The following is a 24,555-nucleotide window of genomic DNA, read 5'->3' on the forward strand; positions in this document are numbered from 1 at the left end:
CCCAATTACTCATAACATTCTTATTAGTTACATATTATTAACTCCCTTTCACAAAATAAGAAACCAAGGTCCAAGGTCATTCAGGTAATCAGAAAAAGATTTATTTTCCTTTCCACCTCCTAATAGTCCTATTCTTTCCCCTCAATAACACTTAAGTATAGATGCAACTTAGAACATGTTAGAAAAATCTACCAAATACAGGTTGAGCATTCCACTCCATATCTTAGTTATGAAAAATAAAACTATATGAAATCCAAAACAAATGACTGAATAGTAAACCTGAAAATGCCCCAAATCAAATTCTAATTCTTCTTTGTTTTTTAAGTTAATTGCAATGCACCTCTAAGCAAGCTTCAGCTCTCTTCCAATTCTCCACTCAAGCTCCTGGGAAGAGAAATGAGGGTATCAGAGCCAGACTTAGGGTACTCAGGAAGCCAGGAGCCCATGACAGGGGTCTCAGCCCCAGAAAACTCAGTACAATGCTAGCTGGACAGTCAAGTCCTCAGAGGCCAGGAGCGACTAAGAATCAAGTGCAAAAGTCTAGGATTGCCTCAAAAAACAAGCACAGAATCACCATATGATCCAGCAATTCCACCTCTGGGTCTATACCCAAAAGGGAGAGAGCAGGGTCTCAAACAAGCATTTGCGCACCTGTTTTCATGGCAGCATTATTTGCAATAGCCAAAAGGTGGAAGTAACCCAGGGGTCCCTCAATGAATAAATGAATTTTTTTAATGTGGTATATACATACAATGGAATATTATTGGCCTCAAATAATAATCCTTGAGAATCTTGAGAACCTTTATAACATTATGCTAAGTGAAATAAGCCAGACATAGAAAGACAAATACTGTATGATTCTAATTATATGAGGATAGTCAAATTCATAGAGACAGAGAGTAGAATGGTGGTTACCATAGAGGGAGGGAGTAGGGGGAGTTATTATTTAACAGGTACAGACTTTCATTTGGAGAAGGTGAAAAAGTTCTAGAAATTAGATGGTAGTGATGGGTGAACAATGCTATGAATGTATGTAATGCCACTTAAAAATGGTTACAATGGTAAATCTTTATCACAGTTTTTGTGGGTTGTTTTTTTTTTTAATTGAGACAGAGTCTTGCTGTCACCCAGACCAGAGTGCAGCGGCATGATCTTGGCTCACTGACAACCTCTGCCTCCCAGGTTCAAGCAATTCTCATGCTTCAGCCTCCCAAGTAGCTGAGACTACAGGCACACACCACACCCAGCCAATTTTTTTGGTATTTTTAGTAGAGACAGGGTTTTGCCATGTTGACCAGGCTGTTCTCGAACTCCTGACCTCAGGTGATCCACCCACCCTGTCCTCCCAAAGTGCTGGGATTACAGGTGTGAGCCACTGTGTCCGGACCTTAACACAGTTTTTTAAAAATATCTGTTATTTAAACCATTAAACAATAAACAAGGGTTTCTACAGTCACCAGCAAGAACAAAAGTAGCAGGAGAGATCTGAAGAGCCGAGGTGGGCTAGAAGGCAGCCAGGGGCACCCACATTTCAGGGGGTTCTAGTTTTGCTAGAAAGGGCTAGCCAGAGTCAAATAAGTGAAATCAAGTAAGAGCATCCTCCCTCAGACCAGTCACTGGACCTTTTCCTGGGTCCCAGCTTGTTCATCTGTAAAAAGTGATATGAGTTGGTGGGCTTCAAGACCCCAGGAACAACGTTCATCCGGCCATGACCCTCAGAGCCACAATGAGCAGGAGTCCCAATAATGAGCCGAAGGCCAGCCTTGCCCCTGGGGTACTTGAACACACAGCTGCTGAGGTTATTTTTAACTAAGAAAATGAATCCACTGCATTCCAGTCACTTCCAGAAGGCTGCTGAACTGCCTCCCAAAAGGGAGTGAGGACAGGGAGGCCTGGAAGCATTGGCTGGGCCAGCTGTGCTGATACTTCAGTATCAGCCTTTGCTTAGCAGGGCTGGCCAGCAAGACAGGTACCTGCACCCTGAGGCCTACTGCAGGGCCTCAGGGGGCTACACCAAGCTGTGCTTCCCCCCACCAAGTTGGACCCTGGTAAAGGGAGGGGTCAGAAAGACTTCCAGTGGCAGAAGTTCCTCGTTCCAATGCTTTTGGGCCTGTCACAGAGCTTGCAGACACTACAGCTAATGCAGGCAGGAACCTAAGAGACAGGGCTCAAAGGCTCTAAGCCCCTTGACTAGATATTTCCATTTCCAAGGGTAAGAGCTACAAAAAGTCAGTTTTGTGGTTCAGCGAAAACAGCACAAACTGTTTTAATGAAGTAAGTTTAAAATGATGCCTAGGCTGACATATTTAGGGGGCTTGGTGGTGCATATTTGAGAATTCCAACCCTGGATTAATCACTAGCGTAATCTCCAAGCTCCATGAGGGTAGGATCTAGTTTTGTTCGCTGCTATACCCAGGTGCCTGGGAGAGAGCAGGGCACTCAGAGGAACACAGTAAATAGCTGTTGAATGGTCTTCTTTTCCAAGATCTTCATTCTCTTAATATCTAACTGTTATTGGCCACAATCAAGCCCTAACCTAACACTGCGATAATACATACACGTTATATCAAAAAGTCCTGTGTGGAAGTCACTTAACTTTGGGAAGGGGGTAGACATACCCATATACACATGAAATAATACACAACCTGCCCTGCTGGGTGTGGCATCCAGGACCCCAGGAAACTTCTTTTTTTTTTTTTTGAGACGGAGTTTCGCTCTTGTTACCCAGGCTGGAGTGCAATGGCGCGATCTCGGCTCACCGCAACCTCCGCCTCCTGGGTTCAGGCAATTCTCCTGCCTCAGCCTCCGGAGTAGCTGGGATTACAGGCACCCGCCACCACGCCCAGCTAATTTTTTGCACCTTTAGTAGAGACGGGGTTTCACCATGTTGACCAGGATGGTCTCGATCTCTTGACCTCGTGATCCACCCGCCTTGGCCTCCCAAAGTGCTGGGATTACAGGCTTGAGCCATCGCGCCCGGCCATGGAAACTTCTTTATTTATTTTAGAGAGATGGGGTCTTGTTATGTTTCCCAGGCTGGTCTTGAACTCCTAGGCTTAAGCAATCCTCCCGCCTCAGTCTCCCAAGTAGCTGAGACTATATGCATGAGTCGCTGAGCCTGATTCCCTTACCTTCCTTTTTTTTTTTTTTTGAGAGGCAGTCTTGCTCTGTTGCCAGGCTGGAGTGCAGTGGGGCGATCTCAGCTCACTGTAACCTCCACCTCCCAGGTTCAAGTGATACTCCTGCCTCAGCCTCCTAAATAACTGGGACTGCAGATGTGCACCACCACCACCCAGCTAATTTTTTGTATTTTTAGTAGAGACGGGGTTACACCATGTTGGCCAGGATGATCTGGATCTCTTGACCTCATGATCCACCCGCCTCGGCCTCCCAAATGCTGGAATTACAGGCATGAGCCACCATGCTCAGCCTCCCTTACTTCTTTAAAAACCAGGTTCCAAAAATAGCTGTCCAAAGAGAAAAGCAGGGAGTAGTTAGCTTCAGACTTACAATAAAGTTATTTTTCTGCAGAAATTTCCTAAATAAAGGATTTTTTTAAATATAGATATATTTTACCTTTTGTTAATACAGACTAAAAATACTTCAATTAAAGTAGACAGGTACTTCCAGATTCACACTTAAACTGGATTTGCATGTTCATTTCATGTTTTATTTGGAAATAAAGTCAAACTTAACAGAAAACTAAAAGAAAATAAGACAGAATACTCATCTACTCTCTGCCAAGATTCAAAATCATCTACTGTGAGCAGCTTACCCATTCGCTATATTATTTGCTATTTTTCTTCCTCTCAATATAATGATATGATATATGATATAATCACACACACACACACACTCACACACACACACACACACACACACACACACTTTTCTAAATCATTTTAGGAGAAGCCTGTTCCTATGAATGGGGACACTGTCCTACACAAAAGAGCAGTCATCAACTCCAGTGGATTTTACACGTGTAGACTTGCATCTACCCTTCATATGCCAATGCTGTGGGGTGACTCCATGATGTCTTTTATAGTGCCTGCTCCCTCCAGTACAGTATGTATTCTGTGGCTGCATTATTATATTGAGTTACCATCTCTCTTTAGTCTCCTTTAATAAAGAACTTTTCCACACACAGCTTGTCTTTCTCTTTTATGACTTTGACATTTTTGAAGATACTAAGTCCCCATCCCCTCCCTGTTTCATGTTTGACAATTTTGACCAAATTGTTTTGTCTGAGATAGGGTCTTACTCTGTTGCAATGGCATAAACAGTTCACCGCAGCCTCAACTTCTTGGGCTCAGGCGATCCTCCCACCTCTGTCTCCCAAGTAACTAGGACTATGGGCATATGCCACCACACTCAGCTATTTTTTGTTTGTTTTTCAATTTTTTGTAGAGGCAGGGTCTCCCTATATTACCCAGGCTGGTCTTGAACTTCTGGGCTCAAGTGATTCACCTGCCTCAGCCTCTGAAAGTGCTGGGATTACAGGGATGAACCACCATGTCTGTTTTTAGTTTGTAATAAAAATATTCTTGTTTCTGAATACTATTATCTTATTCAAATTTATAGATGTTTTTATAAATTTTTACAGTTTGCTTTTACTTAAAATATACACCTCTCTGAAGATGTAAGTAAAAAGAAAATTGTCTAACTTAGACAATTCTAAGTAAAACTTTTCAGGAATCCATATAGAAATATTAAACATATAGCATATCAGAACAAGCACTGCCAAATGCTTCTGGGATCATGATCTCTTCTTGTGTGAGTCCATTCACCATTCAAGTCTCTCTCTGAGATATTCGCTCCCTTCCCGTCTTCCTCCCTCCCCTCTTTCCCTCTTCGCTCTCTCCCTGTCTTGGTCTACTTGGGATGCTGTAACAAAATCTCCACTATCTGGATAGCTTATAAATAACATAAATTTACTTCCCACAGTTCTAGAAGCTGTTAAGTCCAAGATCAAGGCACCAGCAGACTTGGTGTCTGGTGAGGGGGATTCACAGATGGTGGCTTCGCACTGTGTCTTCACAAGGTGGAAAGGGATAGGGAACTCTCTGGGGTCTCTTTCTAAGGGCACTAATCACAGTCAAGAAGGCTCCACCCTCATAACCTAACCACCTCAAAGGAATCTACCTCCAGTACTATCACCTTAGGGATTTGTATTTGTCTGTTTTCACTCTGCTATTAATATATAGAACTTGCCTGAGACTGGGCAATTAATAAAGGAAAGAGGTTTAACTGACTCACAGTTCTGTGTGGCTGGGGAGGCCACAGGAAACGTACAACCATGGTGGAAGGCTAAGGGGAAGCAGGCATCTTCTTCACAAGACAGCAGGACAGAGTGTAAAAGAGGAGCTATCAAACAATTATAAAACCATCAGATCTTGTGAGAACTTCTATCATGAGAACAGCATGGAGGAAAACCACAACCATGATCCAATCACCTCCCTCTCTCAACACGTGGGGATTACAATTTCAGATGAGATTTGTGTGGGGACACAGAGCCAAACCATATCAGGGTTAGAATTTCAACAAATGAATTTGGAGGGGGGACATAAATATTCATACCATAGCACTACCTCTCTCTCTTCTTTCTTCTCTCTCTCACACACAGATACACACACACACACACACACACACAGACTTTCTAATTATCATTCTGGTATAAATGGATGCTAACATCTGGGGCCTCTGTCTGATCTTGGGTCTTAGTATAATTTCAGGCACCATCACTACTAATCAGATCTCTGACTTTGCCTAAGTTAAAGTCTTTATAAATTTTAATTCAAAGAAAGTAAACAAATTTACATTACATTACATGATTCTAACTTGTCTTAGCTCAGGCTGCTATAACAAAATACCACAGACTGAGTGGCTTAAACTGCAGAAATTTATTTTCTCATGGCTCTGGAGGCTGGAAGTCTAAAATAAAGGGGCTAGCAAACTTGATATCTAGTGAGGGTTCTCTCCTTGGCTTGCAGACAGCCACCTTCTCATAGTGTCCTCAAATTGCAGAGAGGGTAAGCTCTCTGGTGACTGTCTCTCTTTTTTTTTTTTTTTTTTTTTTTGAGACAGAATTTCGTTCTTGTTACCCAGGCTGGAGTGCAATGGCCCGATCTCGGCTCACCGCAACCTCCGCCTCCTGGGTTCAAGCAATTCTCCTGCCTCAGCCTCCTGAGTAGCTGGGATTACAGGCAAGCGCCACCATGCCCAGCTAATTTTTTGTATTTTTAGTCGAGACGGGGTTTCACCATGTTGACCAGGATGGTCTCGATCTCTCGACCTCGTGATCCACCCGCCTCAGCCTCCCAAAATGCTGGGATTACAGGCTTGAGCCACCGCGCCTGGCTACTGTCTCTCTTCTTATAAAGGCACCAGCCCTATAGGATCAGGGCCCTGCCCTTATGGCTTCAGTCAACCTTAGTTACCTCCCTACAGCACTATGTTCAAATACAATCACACTGGAGATCAGAGCTTCAATATAGTAATTTGGAGGGCAAGGGGATACATTCAATCCACAACATAACTTAACTTTTGGTATTAAAGCAGAATGTTGAAATCTGGCTTTCCAGGTTGCACATGAAGTTAAAACCAAACAGAAAAAGCCGTTTTTACACATCCTGTCAAAGAGAACCTTCCAGTTCTACAAGAGCCTCTCTAATCCCTTTTCTCCTCTAATCTAAATGTTTTATTTGGCTAAATGAAGACAAGAAAAGGGCAGAAAGATGAAACAACATCTGCTTATAGCAGACCTTTTTGTTATGAGCCATCTGAATAGCAGAAAACCGAATTGTAGCTCAACTAAAAAACAAAATTAAAAAAAAGTAAAAATAAAAATAAAAACACCACCAACCTCACCTAACAGCAGTTCCTCATGTAATATACCAAATGTAGGCATAATCACTCCTGGCCTCACCTAGCTGTGAAGCCACCTCAGGTGCTCTAAGTGGAGGTACAGTTGACGGTACCCCAAACAGGTCACGTGAATTCATCACATTCAGCAATATGCACTGGCCAAACAGAGTGGAAAACAATTCACACAAACTGCCCGCTGTCACGGAGCCCAGACCCTGGCCTGAGTTCATGGAAAGGCTGGAATTCCCTCACTATCTAGGGGTTGTCACTTCCCAGGCTCATCCAGAGATTGCAAAAAGACGGGTGGCTCGTTGATTTCTGCAGTGGGGTGGCTTACTGATTTCTGCAGTCATTTTTACCTCAAGCAATGTTTGTTCTTCATGTTGACTTTGGAACCTGATTTTGCTTGGATGTTTGTCTCATACAGGTCTCATGCTGAAATTTAGTTTCTTGGGTTTTGTTTTTTTTTTTTTTTTTTTTTTTTGAGAAGCGTCTCACTGCCACATTGGCTTGGTTCATTGCAACCTCTGCCTTCAGGGCTCAAGTGATCCTCCTGGCTCAGCTTCTGGAACTACAGGTGGGCACCACCAGGCCTCGCTAAGTTTTGTATTTTTTTGTAGAAACAGGGTTTCACCATGCTGCCTAAACTGGTCTCCAATTCCTGGACTCAAGTGATCTGGCAGTCTTCTGCCTCCCAAAGTGCTGGGATTACTGCATGAGCCACTGTCCTGGGCTCCTGTTGAAATCTGATATCCAGCATTGAAGGTGGAGCCTGGTGGGAGGTGTGTGGGCCGTGGGGGTGGATGCCTCATGAATGGCTGGGTGCTGTCTTGGTGTTAATGAGTGAGTTTTCACTCTAGTAGTTCCCATGAGAACTGATTGTTAAAAAGAGCCTGGCACTTCCCCGCTCCCTCACAATGTGATTTCTGTACACAGGGGCTCCTTTTCACCTTCCATCATGAGTGGAAACTTCCTGAGGCCTCACCAGAAGCAGATGCCAGGACCATGATTATTGTACAGCCTGCAGACCTGTAAGAGAAATAAACTTACTTTCTTTAGAAATTACCCAGCCTCATGTTGAACAATGAGAACACATGGACACAGGGAGGGGAGCACTACACACTGGGGTCCGTTGAGGGGAAATGGGGGAGGGATGGGGGGGTGGGGAGGTGGGAAGAGATAGCATGGGGAGAAATGACAGATACAGGTGAGGGGACAGAAGGCAGCAAACCACACTGCCATGCATGTACCTATGCAACAATCTTGCATGTTCTTCACATGTACCCCAAAACCTAAAATACAATAAAAAAAAAGAAAAAAAGAGAAAAAAAAAAAAAAGAAATTACCCAGCCTCTGGTGTTCCCAAGGACGGAGAGAGAACCGAATCCCTACGTTAACAGGCGGCTACAATATACTGGGATTAAACAGTCCAATTTGGAACCTAAGCGAGCATCAAAGCCTTCCTTTACCTCAAAAACCTAAGGGAAGCTACAGGTTAAAATAAAAACTCACAAGTGTGTACACTTGTACCTACCTACAGAGTTTTGGGACACTGGTTTTACCAATATCTAGTCTGACCCTTCACTCCAGCCAAACCCTTGCCATGGCTGAATCCTTGATGATGGACAATCATGAGCTATATATTCTGAAAGCAATCTTAATGCCTCGCTTATGTTTCACATTTATTTTTAGTTATAACAACAAAAGATCAACATAACAGATACTCAGAACCCACTTAAGCTCTCTATGCTTCGGTGGTGGGTAAAATACCTACATCTCCATCTGAGGCTGTGCAATGCTGTTTATGGCTTTTTAAAGTGTTTCTGTCATGCAAACACTATTTTTCAAGTGAGAAAGCATCATCACTAGGCAAATCCCATTTTGAGAATGCCACTATATGTCTTTATTAAAACTTCCCAACATCCCAACCAATGGACCGCAAGTTGATCTAAAACCCTGTGAAATGGATCCAGTAATTCAGAATAGCCCAACTTCCTGGGAACACACAGAAATTTCTGTAATTCACAGAAATTACTTTTAATCTGTATTGTTCTTCTGGAAACAGTTATTTTTTGAATCCTGACAGCATTATTTCTAACAAAATATTATATACATCTATGAAGCTGAGAAACATACTGAGTGAAGCCACATCAGATTCCTACCATCATCTACCCAAGACAAAACAGTACAAGGGCATCCCACACGCAGGCTCCACGTGACATGAAATGACAAAAAGTAACATTACATTTTTAAGCTGCCACAGTCTCCTCAAAGAACTCCTTTTGCCAGGTGAAAACATCACTGTCTAGTGCTAAACCAATAGCCTTGGGTTCTGTATGAGTTCTTTTACTGCTATAAAGAAATAACCGGAGACTGGATAATTTATAAAGAGGTTTAATTGGCTCACACTTCCACAGGCTGTACAAGAAGCATGACTGGAGAGGTGTCAGGGGTTTTTACTCATGGCAGAAGGCAAAGTGAGAGCAGGCACCTTTACATGATCAAAGCAGGAGGAAGAGGGAGACGGGGAACCAGATCTTAGGAGAAGTCTATCATAAGAACAGCAACAAAGTGGAAATCCGCCCTCATGATCCAATCACCTCCCACCAGGCCCCACTTCCGACAATGGGGATTACAATTTGGCTTGAGAATTGGTGGGGACACAGATCCAAACCACATCAGGTTCCATTTAAATTAGTTAATTCTTTGGGTGGCAAAAGAAAAAAACATCCTTTGCTACTCACATTTGTGACACCAAGTGTATGGGGCTTTTCCCATACCAACCAATTCTCCAGCTCTCCAGACATCACCGGGTGTTCTACAATTCCATTCAAATCTGACACTAACTACCTGAAATTCGTGCAGGTTAGAGCTTGGTCCCACAAGACTGGCCCCTCTCCAAATGCCAATTGCAAGCCCAAGGTGGTCACCTGCCCTTCTGACCAACCAGCTACAAGTCAAGGGTTCCCATAACCTCCTCTTCAGGTTTGGTAATTTGTTGGGATAGCCCACGGAACTCAGGGAGACACATTCTCGGCTTATTATGTGATAAAGAATACGATAAAGGATACAGAAGACACCCAGATGAAGAGGTACACAGAACGAGGTGTATGGGAGGGGATGGGGCACTTCCCTGCCCTCTCTGGGTGGGCTACCCTCCACGTGCTCAGCAGCCTTGGAGCTCCCCAAACCCCAGAGTCCAGGGATTCTTAAGGAGGCTTCATCACCTGAGCATGACTATCATTAACTAATCTCCAGCCCCTGCCCCCTCCCATAGGATGGACGTGGAACTATAATCCCCAAGCTCCAAATATGTTCTTTCTGGTGACCAGTCTCCACCCAGGAGTCCACCAAGAGTCACCTCATTGGAACATAAGATGCTCCCAGCACCCAGGAAATTCCAAAGGATTAGGAGCTCTGTGCCAGGAACAAGAAGCAGAGCCCAAATGAGAAATACATTTCTTCCACACATTTTTTTTTTTTCAGTAGTGAGTACTAACCTCATTTCTAAAACAACACTCCTCAGGAACTGGCTCCTGAGGTTTCCCCACCTAGATGCCTTATCTGCTCCCTCAACCTATTCGAATCTTTCCCCAAACCGTCTCAAGACCCAGCAGCTCTGCCCCAAATCTACAATACCTGTAGATCCAAAATTTAAGAGACTCCGTTCATGGACAAACACTGACAAATAATAAATAAGTAACCAAGAAAAAAAAACAAAACACCACCACATCCCACCTTGAGAGAGCTGCCTTTACCCACCATCCCTACTTCCTCACCATCCTCCGGTCTCCAGCCTTCTCCCATGCCACATCTCCCTGCACTAAAGTTGCTGTGGCTGAGGTCGCTGGGGTCTTCCTAGCCCTTTCCGTACTGCACTACAGAGGGGATCCCTCCCTCCTTCTCACATACACTTCCTCCTCCTGGCTTCAGGGAAAATACATCGCTGAGGTCCCCCTGCCATTTGCCCATACCTTGGTCCCCTCTGCCCTTTCCTCCTCTCCAGGCCTTTTTAGACAACTGCTAGGGATCTCAGACTTAACTTGTCCAAAATGACTTTCAGAGGCCTCAGGACCTTTGCACATGCCATTTCCTCTGCTCAGACAGCTCTTTCCCAACTTCTCACCAGCTACCACACTGAGGACCTCAGTGGAGATCACAGGTCCTCAGAGACAGCTCCCTGATGTTCCAACCCAAATTCATTTCCTTATTCTCTCTCACATCCCCTGGCACTTACCACCACTGACAACTCAGTATTTCATGGCTTAACATCACCACACCACCACGACTACGAACTCCACCTCTCCTAAGTTGTGTGACGGCACAGGGCCCGGCACTGGTGAATGAAGTGCTCTTTGAGGTTCTTTCTGCTGCTTTATCTATAAGTAATTTAATTGATTTAACAAGATATCTAGAAAACATAACATCTAGAAAACATGAAGCATAAAACCTCCCCCCTTCGCAAAAGCTGTTTTATTATTTCTACTGCAATTGTTGCTATTGTTTTGCAGGTTAATAAACCGAGACTCTATAAAGAGTGGGTTATGGTCACAGAAACCCTCTTTAAAGTTGAGAAAGAAGACAAAGATCATGAGCTTACAACTCTAAACCTATTTCCTCTATTGAGAGAGGGAATAAAATCCAGAACAGATATCTTTGATTTCAAATAAAAGTACATGACTAAATTAGATGCATTTCCGAAAATAGTTCTAAGTCTCTGTGAAATGACACACCCCACACATGCTAGACATTTTGAAGGCTAAATATAGCACACCAAGAGGACAAATAGCTGACACACAGGTGTCCAGGGAAAATCACGGTCCCTGCGCAACGAGGGAACACAGCTTCAATGCCTTCTTGACTGCCACTACCCAAACAGAGTTGCCAACTAGAAAAAATTCCAAGCTCTCCTGAGTTTAGATTCTGTCTGCGTTATATCAATGTTACATGTGCATGTCAATTAGCATATAATTCTGCAAGGCTCAAGAAAAACACGCAGTCAGTCCCCTTATCCCTTGCTGCTCCTACTTCCCAATTCCCCAAAGGCAACCTCCTCCAACACTTAGTGGATTCTTTTAGGATCCACCTTCGCATCTCCAAATAATACATTCATATGACTACTTATTGAATTTTTTTTTTTTTTTGAGGAGTTTCAGTCTTCTCCCCAGGCTGGAGCGCAATGGTGCAATCTTGGCTCTCTGCAACCTCTGCCTCCCAAGTTCAAGCGATTCTCCTGCCTCAGCCTCTCCAGTAGCTGGAATTACAGGCACACGCCACCACCCTGGCTAATTCTTGTATTTTTAGTAGAGACAAGGTTTTACCATGTTGGCCAGGCTGGTCTCAAACCTCTGACCTCAGGTAATCTGCCTGCCTTAGCCTCCCAAAGTGCTAGGATTACAGGCATGAGCCACAGCACCTAGCTTACTTCTTGAATATTTAGTGTAGGCATTCGCTGTCAACTTTCAGAAATGGAGGCTTTAGCTCCTTTTCATTGACTACCACCATCACCCAACACTCACGCCCCAGTTATGCAATAATTTTGGTCAGATAACAAGTCAGTATTTACATTATTATAAATACAAAAACATTAGCAAGAGCTGAGTTTTGCGGTAAAACTACAATACTTTCCCACCCTACACAACTTTTAAATTTTCCCTGAAATCAACAATTGTCCCAGAATTTCTGGGTTACTTAGCTTTCCACAATTTGTGGATAATCCATCCACAAATTCTCCCCTGAAATACACATCTTCATTCAATACGTGCAAACACACAGCACAGTCTAACACTTTCTCCTCTCCTAAAGTTGTCCTGCAGCCTCCTGTCAGGCTCCAATCTAGACTGAATGCTAGATCGGGGGAGGGAAAGAGAGAGGTTCTCATTGACATCTCAGGATTTCCCTTCACCATCATCTTCGAGATCCCCCTCCAAGCATCTCTTTTTATACAAGTAACAAAAAGAACAAACTCTGAAGGAAAAATATCTTGTCAGAAAAGGTCTAGGTAAATTAATTAATTAAAACAAAAGGGAAAAGATTGATACATCTGACTGCATGAAAATTAAGAATGTGAGTTCCTCAAAAAACCTACAATGATAATAAAAGGCCTGACTTTTAAAAGATACATACAATTTAAAAAGAATACAGAAAAACCACACAAGGGTGTATACACAAGGGTCATAAAAAAAAAAAAAAAAAAAAAAAAAACTAGCCGGGCGCGGTGGCTCAAGCCTGTAATCCCAGCACTTTGGGAGGCCGAGGCAGGTGGATCACGAGGTCAACAGATCGAGACCATCCTGGTCAACATGGTGAAACCCCGTCTCTACTAAAAATACAAAAAATTAGCTGGGCATGGTGGCGCGTGCCTGTAATCCCAGTTACTCAGGAGGCTGAGGCATGAGAATTGCCTGAACCCAGGAGGTGGAGGTTGCGGTGAGCCGAGATCGCGCCATTGCACTCCAGCCTGGGTAACAAGAGCGAAACTCCGTCTCAAAAAAAAAAAAAAAAAAAAACTAAAGTAAGAAAAAGACAGATAACCCAATAGAAAAAATGAGCAAACAACATAAATTTTTCTCAGAAGGAAAAACAAATACTTACTAAACATATAAAAATATTCTCATCTTTATTAGTAATAATGAGAAATAGCATCTCAGTGGTTTTAAGATACTATGTACCAGTTTGGCAAAAAGTAACATCTCTGACAATATCAAACATTAGCCAGGATGTACCACTGTGGGGAGTTTTTTCTTAGAGACAGTGGTCTCACTATGTTACCCAGGCTGGACTTTGACTCCTGGGTTCAAGCAATCCACCTGCCTCGACCTCCCAACTAGATGGGATTACAGCCATGCACCATCATGCTCTGCTTGGAAACAATTCGGAATTATCTACAAAGGTCAAAAATGCACATCGCTATGACTCAGTACTAGAGCTATTGATAAATGTCCCAGTTCTCCTCAGAAGAGACCCCTGCTAGCCCACACTAAATATACAGCATGTGGGAGAAATAAGTTCATGTGTTGAGGTGTTTGTTACTGTAGCATAGCCTAACTTATCCCAATGGATACACCCAACAATGTCACTCATAGATATATTCTCTAGAGAAATGTATACCTGTGTGAACCTACAGAAAAATGCTCGCAGCAGCTTTATTTACCAAAACAACTAGAACCAAATATCCACGGACAGGAGAATGAATAAATAATAATATATTCGCCGGGCGCGGTGGCTCAAGCCTGTAATCCCAGCACTTTGGGAGGCCGAGGTGGGTGGATCACGAGGTCAAGAGATCGAGACCATCCTGGTCAACATGGTGAAACCCCGTCTCTACTAAAAATACTAAAAATTAGCTGGGCATGGTGGCGTGTGCCTCTAATCCCAGCTACTCAGGAGGCTGAGGCAGGAGAATTGCCTGAACCCAGGAGGCGGAGGTTGAGGTGAGCCGAGATCATGCCATTGCACTCCAGCCTGGGCAACAAGAGCGAAACTCCGTCTCAAAAAAAAAAAATAATAATAATAATAATAATAATATAATCTCTCAATGGATTACTACACAACAATGAAAATGAATGAATTATGGCGGCTCCCATGGTTCAAGGTGAGAAAAACATAATGCCGGGGGCAGAGTGATCAAGTGACAGAAAAATACATAAACTATGAATAAAAGTAAAGTATATTTTGTAATAGTTACAAAAACAAACAAAAAAAAAACTAAACCATATATTGATTAGAAATACATATAAATGTGTTAACACTATAAAGAAAAGCAAGTCAGTGTTAACACATAATTCAGGGTAGTGGTGCCCACAAGGAAGGAAGGGAAATGTAATCAGGAAAACACAGAAGGAGTCTCTCAGGCATAGGATATACTCTTATTTTTTAGTTACAGGTAGTAGATACATAGTGTTTGCTCCATTACCTACAACTTAGCTTAAATACACTTATGCACACAGAAAAGTCCATAACTAAAAAACCCCAAAATACAGTACTTTTTCAACAGGAGATCTTATTAGGGTACTGTTTACTTTGTTGTTTTCCTTTCCTTTTTTTTTTTTTTTTTTTAGTAAAAAGCAGGAAGCAGAAAAATAATAAAATCCAGTAGAATGACTCATCAAATGTTAAAGAATATGAATGACTCAAATTTATACATCTGTGATTATTGGCTAGTGATACACTATAGAAATAAGTCTGGTATGAAATCATTTACATAAACGTTACCAATAGGTAGTTCTTTTTTTTTTTTTTTTTTTCCTTCGAGACAAGGTCTCACTCTGATGCCCAGGCTGGAGGGCAGCTCACTGCAGTCTCAACCTTCAGGGCTCAGGTGATTCCCCCAACAAGTAGCTGGGACTACAGGTACACGCCACCATGCTCAGCTAATTTTTTTTTTTTTTTTAAGCACAAGGGCCAAATGTTCCATGTTTATTTACGTATAAAATGTGCTTCATACAGTTATGATGGATGGAGCACGTAACACCTGACAGCAGCAAGATCTTTAGAGGAACTGAACGTTTACTACAGTATATCATGTGAGTATCTATATGTACACAAAAGAATTCCTTTTCTTAAAAAAAAAAAAGTACAAAACATATTCAGGGATAAATACAAGATATAAAATGCAAAAGAAAACACAAAACAAAAAATAGAACTCTCTCAGAGAACTATAAACAGAAGGGACAGAAGAGTACCTCTGCTGCATTTTAATAAAGCGGAACTACCGACGTTAAATACACTTCTTGAAATGGCTGAACTAAACCAGGGTGGCTCAGTGCTTAAGGTAACGGCCAACTGGAATACACAGGCGGCTGCATCGAGAAGTCGGTGAAGTTGTGCATTCCAACTCTAAGTACCAGAACGTTTGGCAGTGGCACCCTAAACAGGAAACGCCAACTCTTTTGACAGCAAAGGGTTAAGTCAACTGATTTTTTTTTTCCTGTCAAGAGCCAGAGAAATACTTATTCTTAGTTGTGGTTCTGTAATAGTTAATAAATTACATGACAAAAACCTGACTATAGAAATCTATTGATCTAACTACGTATTTGCAACTTTTATAGTAGTCCAGCCCTTTCGTTATTTCCCTCCTTGTGCTTTTTTTTTTTTTTTTTTTTTTTTTTGAGATGGAGTTTCGCTCTTGTTACCCAGGCTGGAGTGCAATGGCGCGATCTCGGCTCACCGCAACCTCCGCCTCCTGGGTTCAGGCAATTCTCCTGTCTCAGCCTCCTGAGTAGCTGGGATTACAGGCACACGCCACCATGCCCAGCTAATTTTTTTTTAGTATTTTTAGTAGAGACGGGGTTTCACCATGTTGACCAGGATGGTCTCGATCTCTTGACCTCGTGATCCACCCGCCTCGGCCTCCCAAAGTGCTGGGATTACAGGCTTGAGCCACCGCGCCCGGCTCCTTGTGCTTTTAAAGCCAGCCTTGCAGATCTGCCCAGAAAACCAATCCCATCTTTTGTTTCTTTAGAAGAGGCTTCCCCATTCCTCAGAAGGGAACTGAGGAAATCAGCATTCCTTTAGATTCCTGGCTTCAGTTTTTAGCCAGGCTGGGAAAGGAGCGACCGGTAAGGTTGCTTTAAACCCCCGTGGGCGTGGCCTGAAGACACAGCCACGTCCACACTGGCGGGCAGGTGTAGAGACAGAATTTTTTTTTGTAAAGCCATGGTGCCCAGACTGGTCTTAAATTCCTGGGCTCAAGCAATCCGCCCACCTTGACTCCCAAAGTGTTAGGATTACAGGCGAGAGCCACCTGGCCCACCTGGCCCACCTGGCCCGGCGTCAACAGGTAGTCCTAACAGCTGGGCTGATTCCGCCGCAAACTACTGCTAGACCTTAGGGCACACAACGCTGGTGTGAGCCAGTTAAGAATAACACTCTATTATTTATTCCTGCACTCTACATTATTTCCATTTCCAGATGATACATACAAAACACTTCTCAACTGCATAGGCTCACATCTATCAATTTTACTTAATATGTTTAATTTAGTATCTCCTACATGACATCTATATGAAATTCGTATTTGATCTACTCAAGATTGCACTACTTGATGTCTACACCCATGTATTCAACAAACATTTATCAAGAGTGCTCTGATGACAAGAACCATCAGCACTAAAGACACAGCAGAGAGGGGAACAGACCTGTGACCTCCCTCCTGGAGCTCAGGATCTGGTTCACCCTAAACAGATAAAGCCTCAAGGAGCCTCTTCATGACTACAGTGGTGGGAGTAGGGGAAGGGTCAGGTACATCTCCAGAAAATGGAGCTCAGGCTGAGCCCCAAAGGTTCACAAGAATTAGCCAGAGGCTTGGGGGCTGGGGAGGAGACAGCCAGGAGGGTCCTAGGAGAGAAAAGTGCCAACATGCTGCAGGGTCTGTGCTTAAGAGCAGAAGGTGGAAGAGAAGCAGCCCAAGAGGTGGTGCAGGGGGAGCTCCTGCATCCCCCAGAAGTGATTAAAATATGCTCACGGCTGCTTTTTAATACAATTGATGTTAAGTTTTTTTAAATGGGGGGACAAAATCCATGCTGAAAAAAATAACAGATTTACTTTCATTTTAAATAAATTCCTCCTTTATCCAATGCTACCTAGAATGTGGAGTCAAGATCATAAAACCCTCTGCTTTCACTGCTAGTAAATGAATTCTTTACAAGCTACCAGCCTCTCAATAATTTTCAGCTCTTCTTATAAGGAGTTCCAATTAGGCAGAAAAAGCCACCCTCCAGTGCCCCACCGCCTGCACAATTTGTACCTTATATTATTTCCTGGAGTGACACAGTCTGCATCTTGTTTGATTATCTAATTACAAATACATTGCCCTTATTATGTACTCATTAAATGCAACTCTTGGAAATCTCAAGGCTTTTATTAATAGCTTATCAGCCCCTAAAGATATGTTATATAACTTACTTAATTTTTCAGAGTTATACTCCTAAAATCAAACTACTTCCTTTATTTGTGGTTTCTTCCCTATTGTGCTTTTAAGAAAAAAAAACAAAGCCTGTAAGACTCTAGAGCCAACATCTGGGACTTCTGTACAATGCAACAGGCTGCCCTGTTGAGTCAAAGACTTTCACTGCTGGAGGAGACAAAATTCACCAACAAATTCAGCAATATGAGCAGGACTCCAGCCAACCTCAGACAGACTGGCCAAGAAACGCAACATCCATGCTGGGCTTCATCAGTTTCCGACCTCCGACAGAGTCCTTCTGAGCATGCCTTGTAACCCCACGTGAATCCTTAGCCTGTCAGTTTTGCCTCCCCTAGTCTTTAGGACACTATTCTAAAGGCAGTAGGTGATTCACTGAAGGCACAGCATGAGCACTCATACTCAACACTTGAAACAAGGTGAAGCTCCCTTTACTTACTACGCTTTAATGTGGTCAGAGTAGCCGTGTGCCCAAATCCCATAAAAACACCTTTCTCTTGAACAATACTTAGCCCAAGCTGTTATTTAAATATTTCATCTTTTAATTACACCAGGCATCCCCAAACTGCGGCCCCCTGAGGCCATTTATCCGGCCCCCCACCGCACTTCAGAAGGGGCACCTCTTTCATTGGTGGTCAGTGAGAGGAGCACAGTATGTGGTGGCCCTCCAACGGTCTGAAGGACAGTGAACTGGCCCCCTGTGTAAAAAGTTTGGGGATGCCTGATTACACATATGAAATACTGCACCAACAGATATGTGAATGTTTCTTATGTCCTTCACTACAATGCAAATGTCTTTACACCTTTATTCTCAGAAGCCTTTATTATTCAGGTTTCTTTTAATTGTACTTTGTTTTTCTTCTTTCAAACCTACTAGGTGCCAAGCACAATTAAGCTCTTGATGTATACTGTTTATTTTAATTCTAAGCCTTATTTTAATCATAAACATTGTACATAGCTGGTGGGAACGAAAAATGGTTCAGCTGCTGGGCAACAGTTTCTAATCCTCCAAAGTAAGTTTCATTATTGTTCTTTTCCTAAGGCTGAGTTACAACTAAGGTTCAAAGAAACTGGATAAACTAACTCAAGGCCTCTCAGTCCAGATTCCTAACCAACAGACTTACCTCAACTCCATGGCTTGTATTTTACACTGTTTTTCACTATACCATACTTCCTCCCTTGACCCTAACTGTTTAAGGAATCAGCCCATCACTACTACAAAGGCAATGACAGGAACGGGGGCTTAAGGTAACCATGTTGCAAAGCAGAAAACATCAATATTTTTTCAAATTACAATTTTTAAACTGTCAGCCAATTTAGGAAAAGAATTGCAAGATTATACAGGAACACACGCAATAAAACATTGAAAAATAAAATCCTTCAGAGGGCACAGTTGGGTGGTGATATTTGGTCTTTAAGAGTAATGTTTATCCCACTCACTATTTTTTAATTGTCACACTGTAATTACATATATTTATGGGGTACAATTTGATGTTTCAATACTCATATATGTCATGTAATTATCTAATTCAGGTAGTTAGCATATCCATCATCTCATGCAGTTATCATTTCCTTGTGGTGAGAACATTCAAAAGCCTCTTATACCTTGCTATTAACCACAGATACCCTACTGTGCAAGAAAATGGCAGAACTTACTTCTCCTATCTAACCGTAACTTCGTACCTGTTAACCAACCTCTCCCCATCCATCTTCTCCCAGCCTGGTAACCACCATTCTACTCTCTGCTTTTATAATATCAACTTTTTTTTTTTTAAGATTACACATATAAGTGGGATCATGCAGTGTTTGTCTTTCTGTGCCTGGTTTATTTCACTTAACATGATGTCCTCCTACAGGTTCATCTATGATGCTGCAGATGTGCCAGGCACAATGGCTCACACCTGTAATCCCAGTGCTTTTGAAGGCCCAGGAGGGAGGATTGCTTGAGGTCAGGAGTTCGAGATCATGTTCTTACAAATGATAGGATCTCATTCTTTTGCATAGATAAATAGTATTCTATTGTACACACATATATGTATGTATATATGTATATATATATCACGTTATATATCACATTTTCTTTATTTATCTCTTGTTGGACACTTGGGACAATTCCATATCTTGGCTATTGTAAATAGTGCTCCAATAAACACAAGAATGCAGACATCTCTTCAACATACTGATTTCATTCCTTTGAATATATACCCAGTAGCGGATTGCAGGATCATGCAGCAGTTACATTTTTAGTAGAACCTCCCTACTGTTCTCTACAATGGCTGTATTAATTTTCAATCCTACCAAGCATGCAGGTGTTCCGTTTTCTCCATATCCTCATCACCACTTGTTTTTCCCTTGTCTTTTTAATAACAGCCATTCTAAGAAAAACATCAATTAAATAAATAAGTAATAGCCATTTTAACTGGAGTGCAGTATTTCCTCGCGGCTTTGATGTGTCTTTCCCCGATGATTAGTGATGCTAGGCATGTTTCATGTACCTCTTGGCCATTTGTATGTCTTCTTCTGAAAAACCTCTATTAAGGTCTTTTGCCCAGTTTTCAATCCGGTTATTAGGTTTTTTGCTCTTGAGCTATTTAAGTTCCTTATTATCCCACTCACTTGAAGTGCTTCAGAAACCCTAAGAGAGGGGGCAGCAATGTTGTGTGTTCTTTGTACAGTCTCTCTCCCACACACTAACGTCACCTGCTCTTTGTTCTCCCAGAGCTGGCTGAACTTGTTACAAGAGGCTGGAGACTGTATCAAAGTGAACACTGTATAACTTTACTTCCTTTCCAGAGTAGCAAAATCACTTCTGCAAGCAGAAGTTTGGAAACATCTATGCTCTAACCTGAGGAAAAGATGGGTACCTCCCTAACAGTGCTCGGAGCCTGGGAGGTAGCAATGGCAGCCACATCTGTGCCTGCCCTTTCTGGCCAACAGAGAAGTTGGTGTGATGATCCTGCCCCCTCAAAAGAGAGAGCTAAAAAAAAACATGGGAGGAAACAACTGTGTTTCCCACCCATACCCCTCCAGCTTTCCATAACAGTCAGACTGCCAGGTAAACAGGAAGCCGAGAAGAGACAGGAGATGCTCCTATTTCAGGCAATCAGTCCAAAACACTGGGCCTCTACTCCCATCCAGCTTTTAAGAAAAAAGTGGGATCTGTCATTCATGCATATAGTCACCCATTCATTCATCCTACAAATGTTTCCTGAGCATATGTGCTGGGCACTATCAGAGGTAAATACCTGCCTATGATTTCACAATGAAGAAAATAAATAGGTATATTGTATATGAGAAAGTGAAAAGGAACTATGGAGAAAAATAAACCTGGAAATGTGAAGAGAGACAGAGTGTGTGTATATTCATGTATGTAAGCAGGAGGGCCAATTATAATCTTCAAGGAAACAAAAGCTGATAATATTTCTGAAGTTAGGCAATTCAGATTACTTCAACCACCAGACCTCCTCTCTCTAAACTCCTACTGTCTAACACAAATTCAGCATCACAATAAAGGAAAAGAGCCGTTTTTTTTATTACTGCTCTCTTGCATTTTACTTCCAATCCCTCTTACACCACCACTGCTTGCTTCCCTCCAAAGAAAAGTCTAGAACCCACCAGACTGTATCACTGTAGCCCCCACTGGTTTCATAAACTCAATCTAGGTTTTAAACTCTTAAATTACTAAAAATCTGCCACATTAGAATTCCATATTTTCCAAAACCACCACCACCAGAGCAGCCCTGTGTCCCACAGGTCTCGACTTGACAACAATCCTTAGTGGCCCCATGAAGACCAGGCCCCCACAGTACACGTGGTAGGTCCGCACTGCTTCATCAGCACTGGCCTCCCAGCTCAATGCTCAAAGGTAAAAGTGTCTAGCTGCAGATGTCATCCTTTCACAATCAACAGGGTCTCCAAGAAATATATCAAGTGTCCTCTGTCTTTTTGTAGACTTTTCCCCCTTTATGGTTGATCGTGTTGCCTTTAAGCATAAGAAAAGTCTGCACATCCACACTAAGTCCAAACCAAAGTAAATACTAAGGAATGCCAAAGCCACAGGTATAACAACAACATGGAACCTGCTTGACTTTGGAATGGAACAGGGAGGGAATTCACTGAGTTCATCACAGAGAGACTCTGGACAACAGAGTCAGAAACCCTCTGGACAGGACGCAGGCCTGAAGCCAGATCAGGCATCCTATAGCCAACTCTGCCCTCTGTGTCTGGACCCAACTCACCCATTAGACCAGGCATCCCCAAACTACGGCCCGCAGGCTGCATGTGGCCCCCCGAGGCCATTTATCCGGCCCCCCGCCGCACTTCAGGAAGGGGCACCTCTTTCATTGGTGGTCAATGAGAGGAGCACAGTATGTGGTGACCCTCCAACGGTCTGAGGGACAGTGAACTGGCCCCCTGTGTAAAAAGTTTGGGGACGACTGCATTAGACAGTGAATCAGCTGAAAGTAGCCGGCCCTCACCTCCTGCTCTCAGAACTCTTTCCAGAGCAGTGCAGAGCATCCCACATATGTGCAGGGAACTAAGTGAATGAATGTTTACGGGACAAACTGTCCTTAAGTTTCTCACTTCACAAATCTTAAGGCCTTGTCCTCACTCTCTACTAAATGAAACATTTATAGACCAGGAACCCTGTTAAATGCATCATAAATAAAGGTATACTGCCCTCAAAGAGAGGGAGAGAGACAAATTCCTCTTCTGCCTTTTCGCCTCCAATGCCTTTCCCAGGATACTACCCACCTTCATTTCCTGAGAGCCTGGGCACTAAGCACCACAGAGTGTCCCGGGGCCCAACAAGGCCACTGTAGCCCCTGTCTCCTGCACAAATCCCTCCCCTAAAGCTCAAAACGGCTTCTGGAGCAGGCCCACACGCTGCCCAAGTTGTCCAAGTTGTGCCTGCCACTCACCAGGACCACTGGTTACCAAAGCACCCTTCCTATCCGCCTCCATCCATAATCCTAACTACCCTCTGCCACTTCCATGGGGAACCCTGATCTGCCCACGGCTCTCTCCATGCAGCATCCTGCCAACTCCCACCCACTCACTGGGTCTCAGTTTAAGTCTGCCCTCCCCTAACCCAACAAGCCGATGGTTTCCAGGCGTGTTGGTACATCTACCAGATTCAACCTCAGAGGAGCCTTCCCTAGATGGTCTGAGAGCACAAAGAGCCGCCAACTTACCAGGGGACCTAACGTAGGTCCTTTGACCTCTCTGGCCTCTGTCTTCTCCTCAGTAGAACAGGAATGAGACAGGAGATCTAAGGTCCCTTTTATTCAGCTTCCAAAATTTTAAAGAAAAATCATACAGGTCCCCTAGATACAAATGAAAAAGTCTAACTGTTCCTTCACTGACCTGTTTAAACAGGTGTCCCAGCTACTGGAAGCTGGCATCAATTTCAAAGAGCTTTGGATCATAACTTCTAGGGGAAAAAAAAAATGCTGTTTTTTCATCAACTTCACAAGTCTTTGTTGTTTTTCTTACCATTCCCAGTAAGACACTGAAAGAGAGGGAAAAACTGACTTGTTCAATTTTTTTACTAAGATCACGAGCTTGGGATTCGCCCAGCCTCGGTTTCCCCTCTGGGCTCAGAGACGGTCCCCGCTCGCCGCGGCCTCCCGAGCTGCGCCCCGCGCGCACCGCCGCGCGCCCCCAGCCGCGACACCACCTGGAGCCTCGGGCGCCTCCAGATGGCCGAGTCCGGGCCGGCCAGGCCACCCCGCTGTCACCTGGCCCCGCACAACAGCCGCGCAGCTCCAGGACGGCCCCGCCCCCTCCGGCCACCCTCCAGCCGGCGTTTCTCCATCGATTCCTGAGCCGAGTCCGGCCTCTAGCTCACCGGGAGAGGCGGCGAAGACACCTGCCTTGCCCGGGAAAACGCACTAGCCCGGGAGCCCCTCGGCCACCACCTCGACGGGAGCCCGCGGGAGAAACGCAGAAAAAAGGAAAACAAGCCCGCAGCAGGGCCGTCTGGGCCCCGCGTCTCCCAGGAAATCGCCACTGGTGACGCAGCCCGGGAGCGGGGGCCGCGGGCCCGACGGGGAGCGAGGCCCCGGGCCCGGCCACCGCGCTCGCCCCGGCGTGCCGCTTACCGGTGAGGCGGCCGCCCCCCTCGCCGTGCCCGCGGCGCCGCTGCAGGATGAAGTAGCAGCTGCTCTTCTGGGTCACCCAGAGCTTCAGCGCATTCTTCAGCAGCACCTCCTCGGGCTTGAGCCACATCGCGACGGTCCGGCCGCGCCCGCCGGCCCCGGCTCACATCTCCCCGACCGCCGGCCGCTGTGGGCCAAGCCCACTTGAGAAGAGGCGGCGAAGGCGCGCGGGGACCGCAGCCCGGCCAGCGCCCAGAGCTCTGGAAGCCCGCGGAGCACAGCGGGCGCGCTCGCCCCGCGCACCCAGCGCAGCCCACACGTGGCCCCGCCCCGGGCCCGCCTCCGGCCCCGCCCCGGCCCCGGCCGCCGGCCCCGCCCCCGGCCGCCCCCACCCCGCGGCTCCCGCGGCGCCTCCCGGGTTTCCGCGTCCCAGCGGCTCCGGCGCACAGTTCCGGAGTGGAGGGAGGAAGTCCAATCCCGCGCCAGGCTCCCTCCGTCCCGCCCCGCCGCGCTCCCAAGGGGAACTTCGGAGAACCCGGGTCCCCGATCTCGACCTGAGACGTGGAGGAGGGACCGGGCAAAAGCCCTCCTCTCACAGCTGCAGGTTGCCCCACCGAGGGCATCTCTCGTGGGGGGCGGGTGGCCAAATGCACGCCGGAAAACCTA

General features: G+C 44.5%; 1 protein-coding gene across 2 annotated transcripts in view; it reads right to left on the minus strand.

Moving 5' to 3' along the window:
- Positions 1-24,200, minus strand: part of TBC1D8 (TBC1 domain family member 8) — a 139,228-nt gene extending 115,028 nt beyond the window's left edge. For both annotated transcript variants that reach the window (XM_003938047.4, XM_003938048.4), the window contains exon 1: positions 23,893-24,200. In XM_003938047.4, the coding sequence (XP_003938096.1) occupies positions 23,893-24,019 (127 nt within the window). In that variant the 5' untranslated portion in view covers positions 24,020-24,200. The remainder of the gene's footprint in view (positions 1-23,892) is intronic.
- Positions 24,201-24,555: the final 355 nt, after the last annotated feature.

Source organism: Saimiri boliviensis, chromosome 1 (assembly GCF_048565385.1).
Source record: "Saimiri boliviensis isolate mSaiBol1 chromosome 1, mSaiBol1.pri, whole genome shotgun sequence".
Classification (NCBI taxonomy): domain Eukaryota; kingdom Metazoa; phylum Chordata; class Mammalia; order Primates; family Cebidae; genus Saimiri; species Saimiri boliviensis.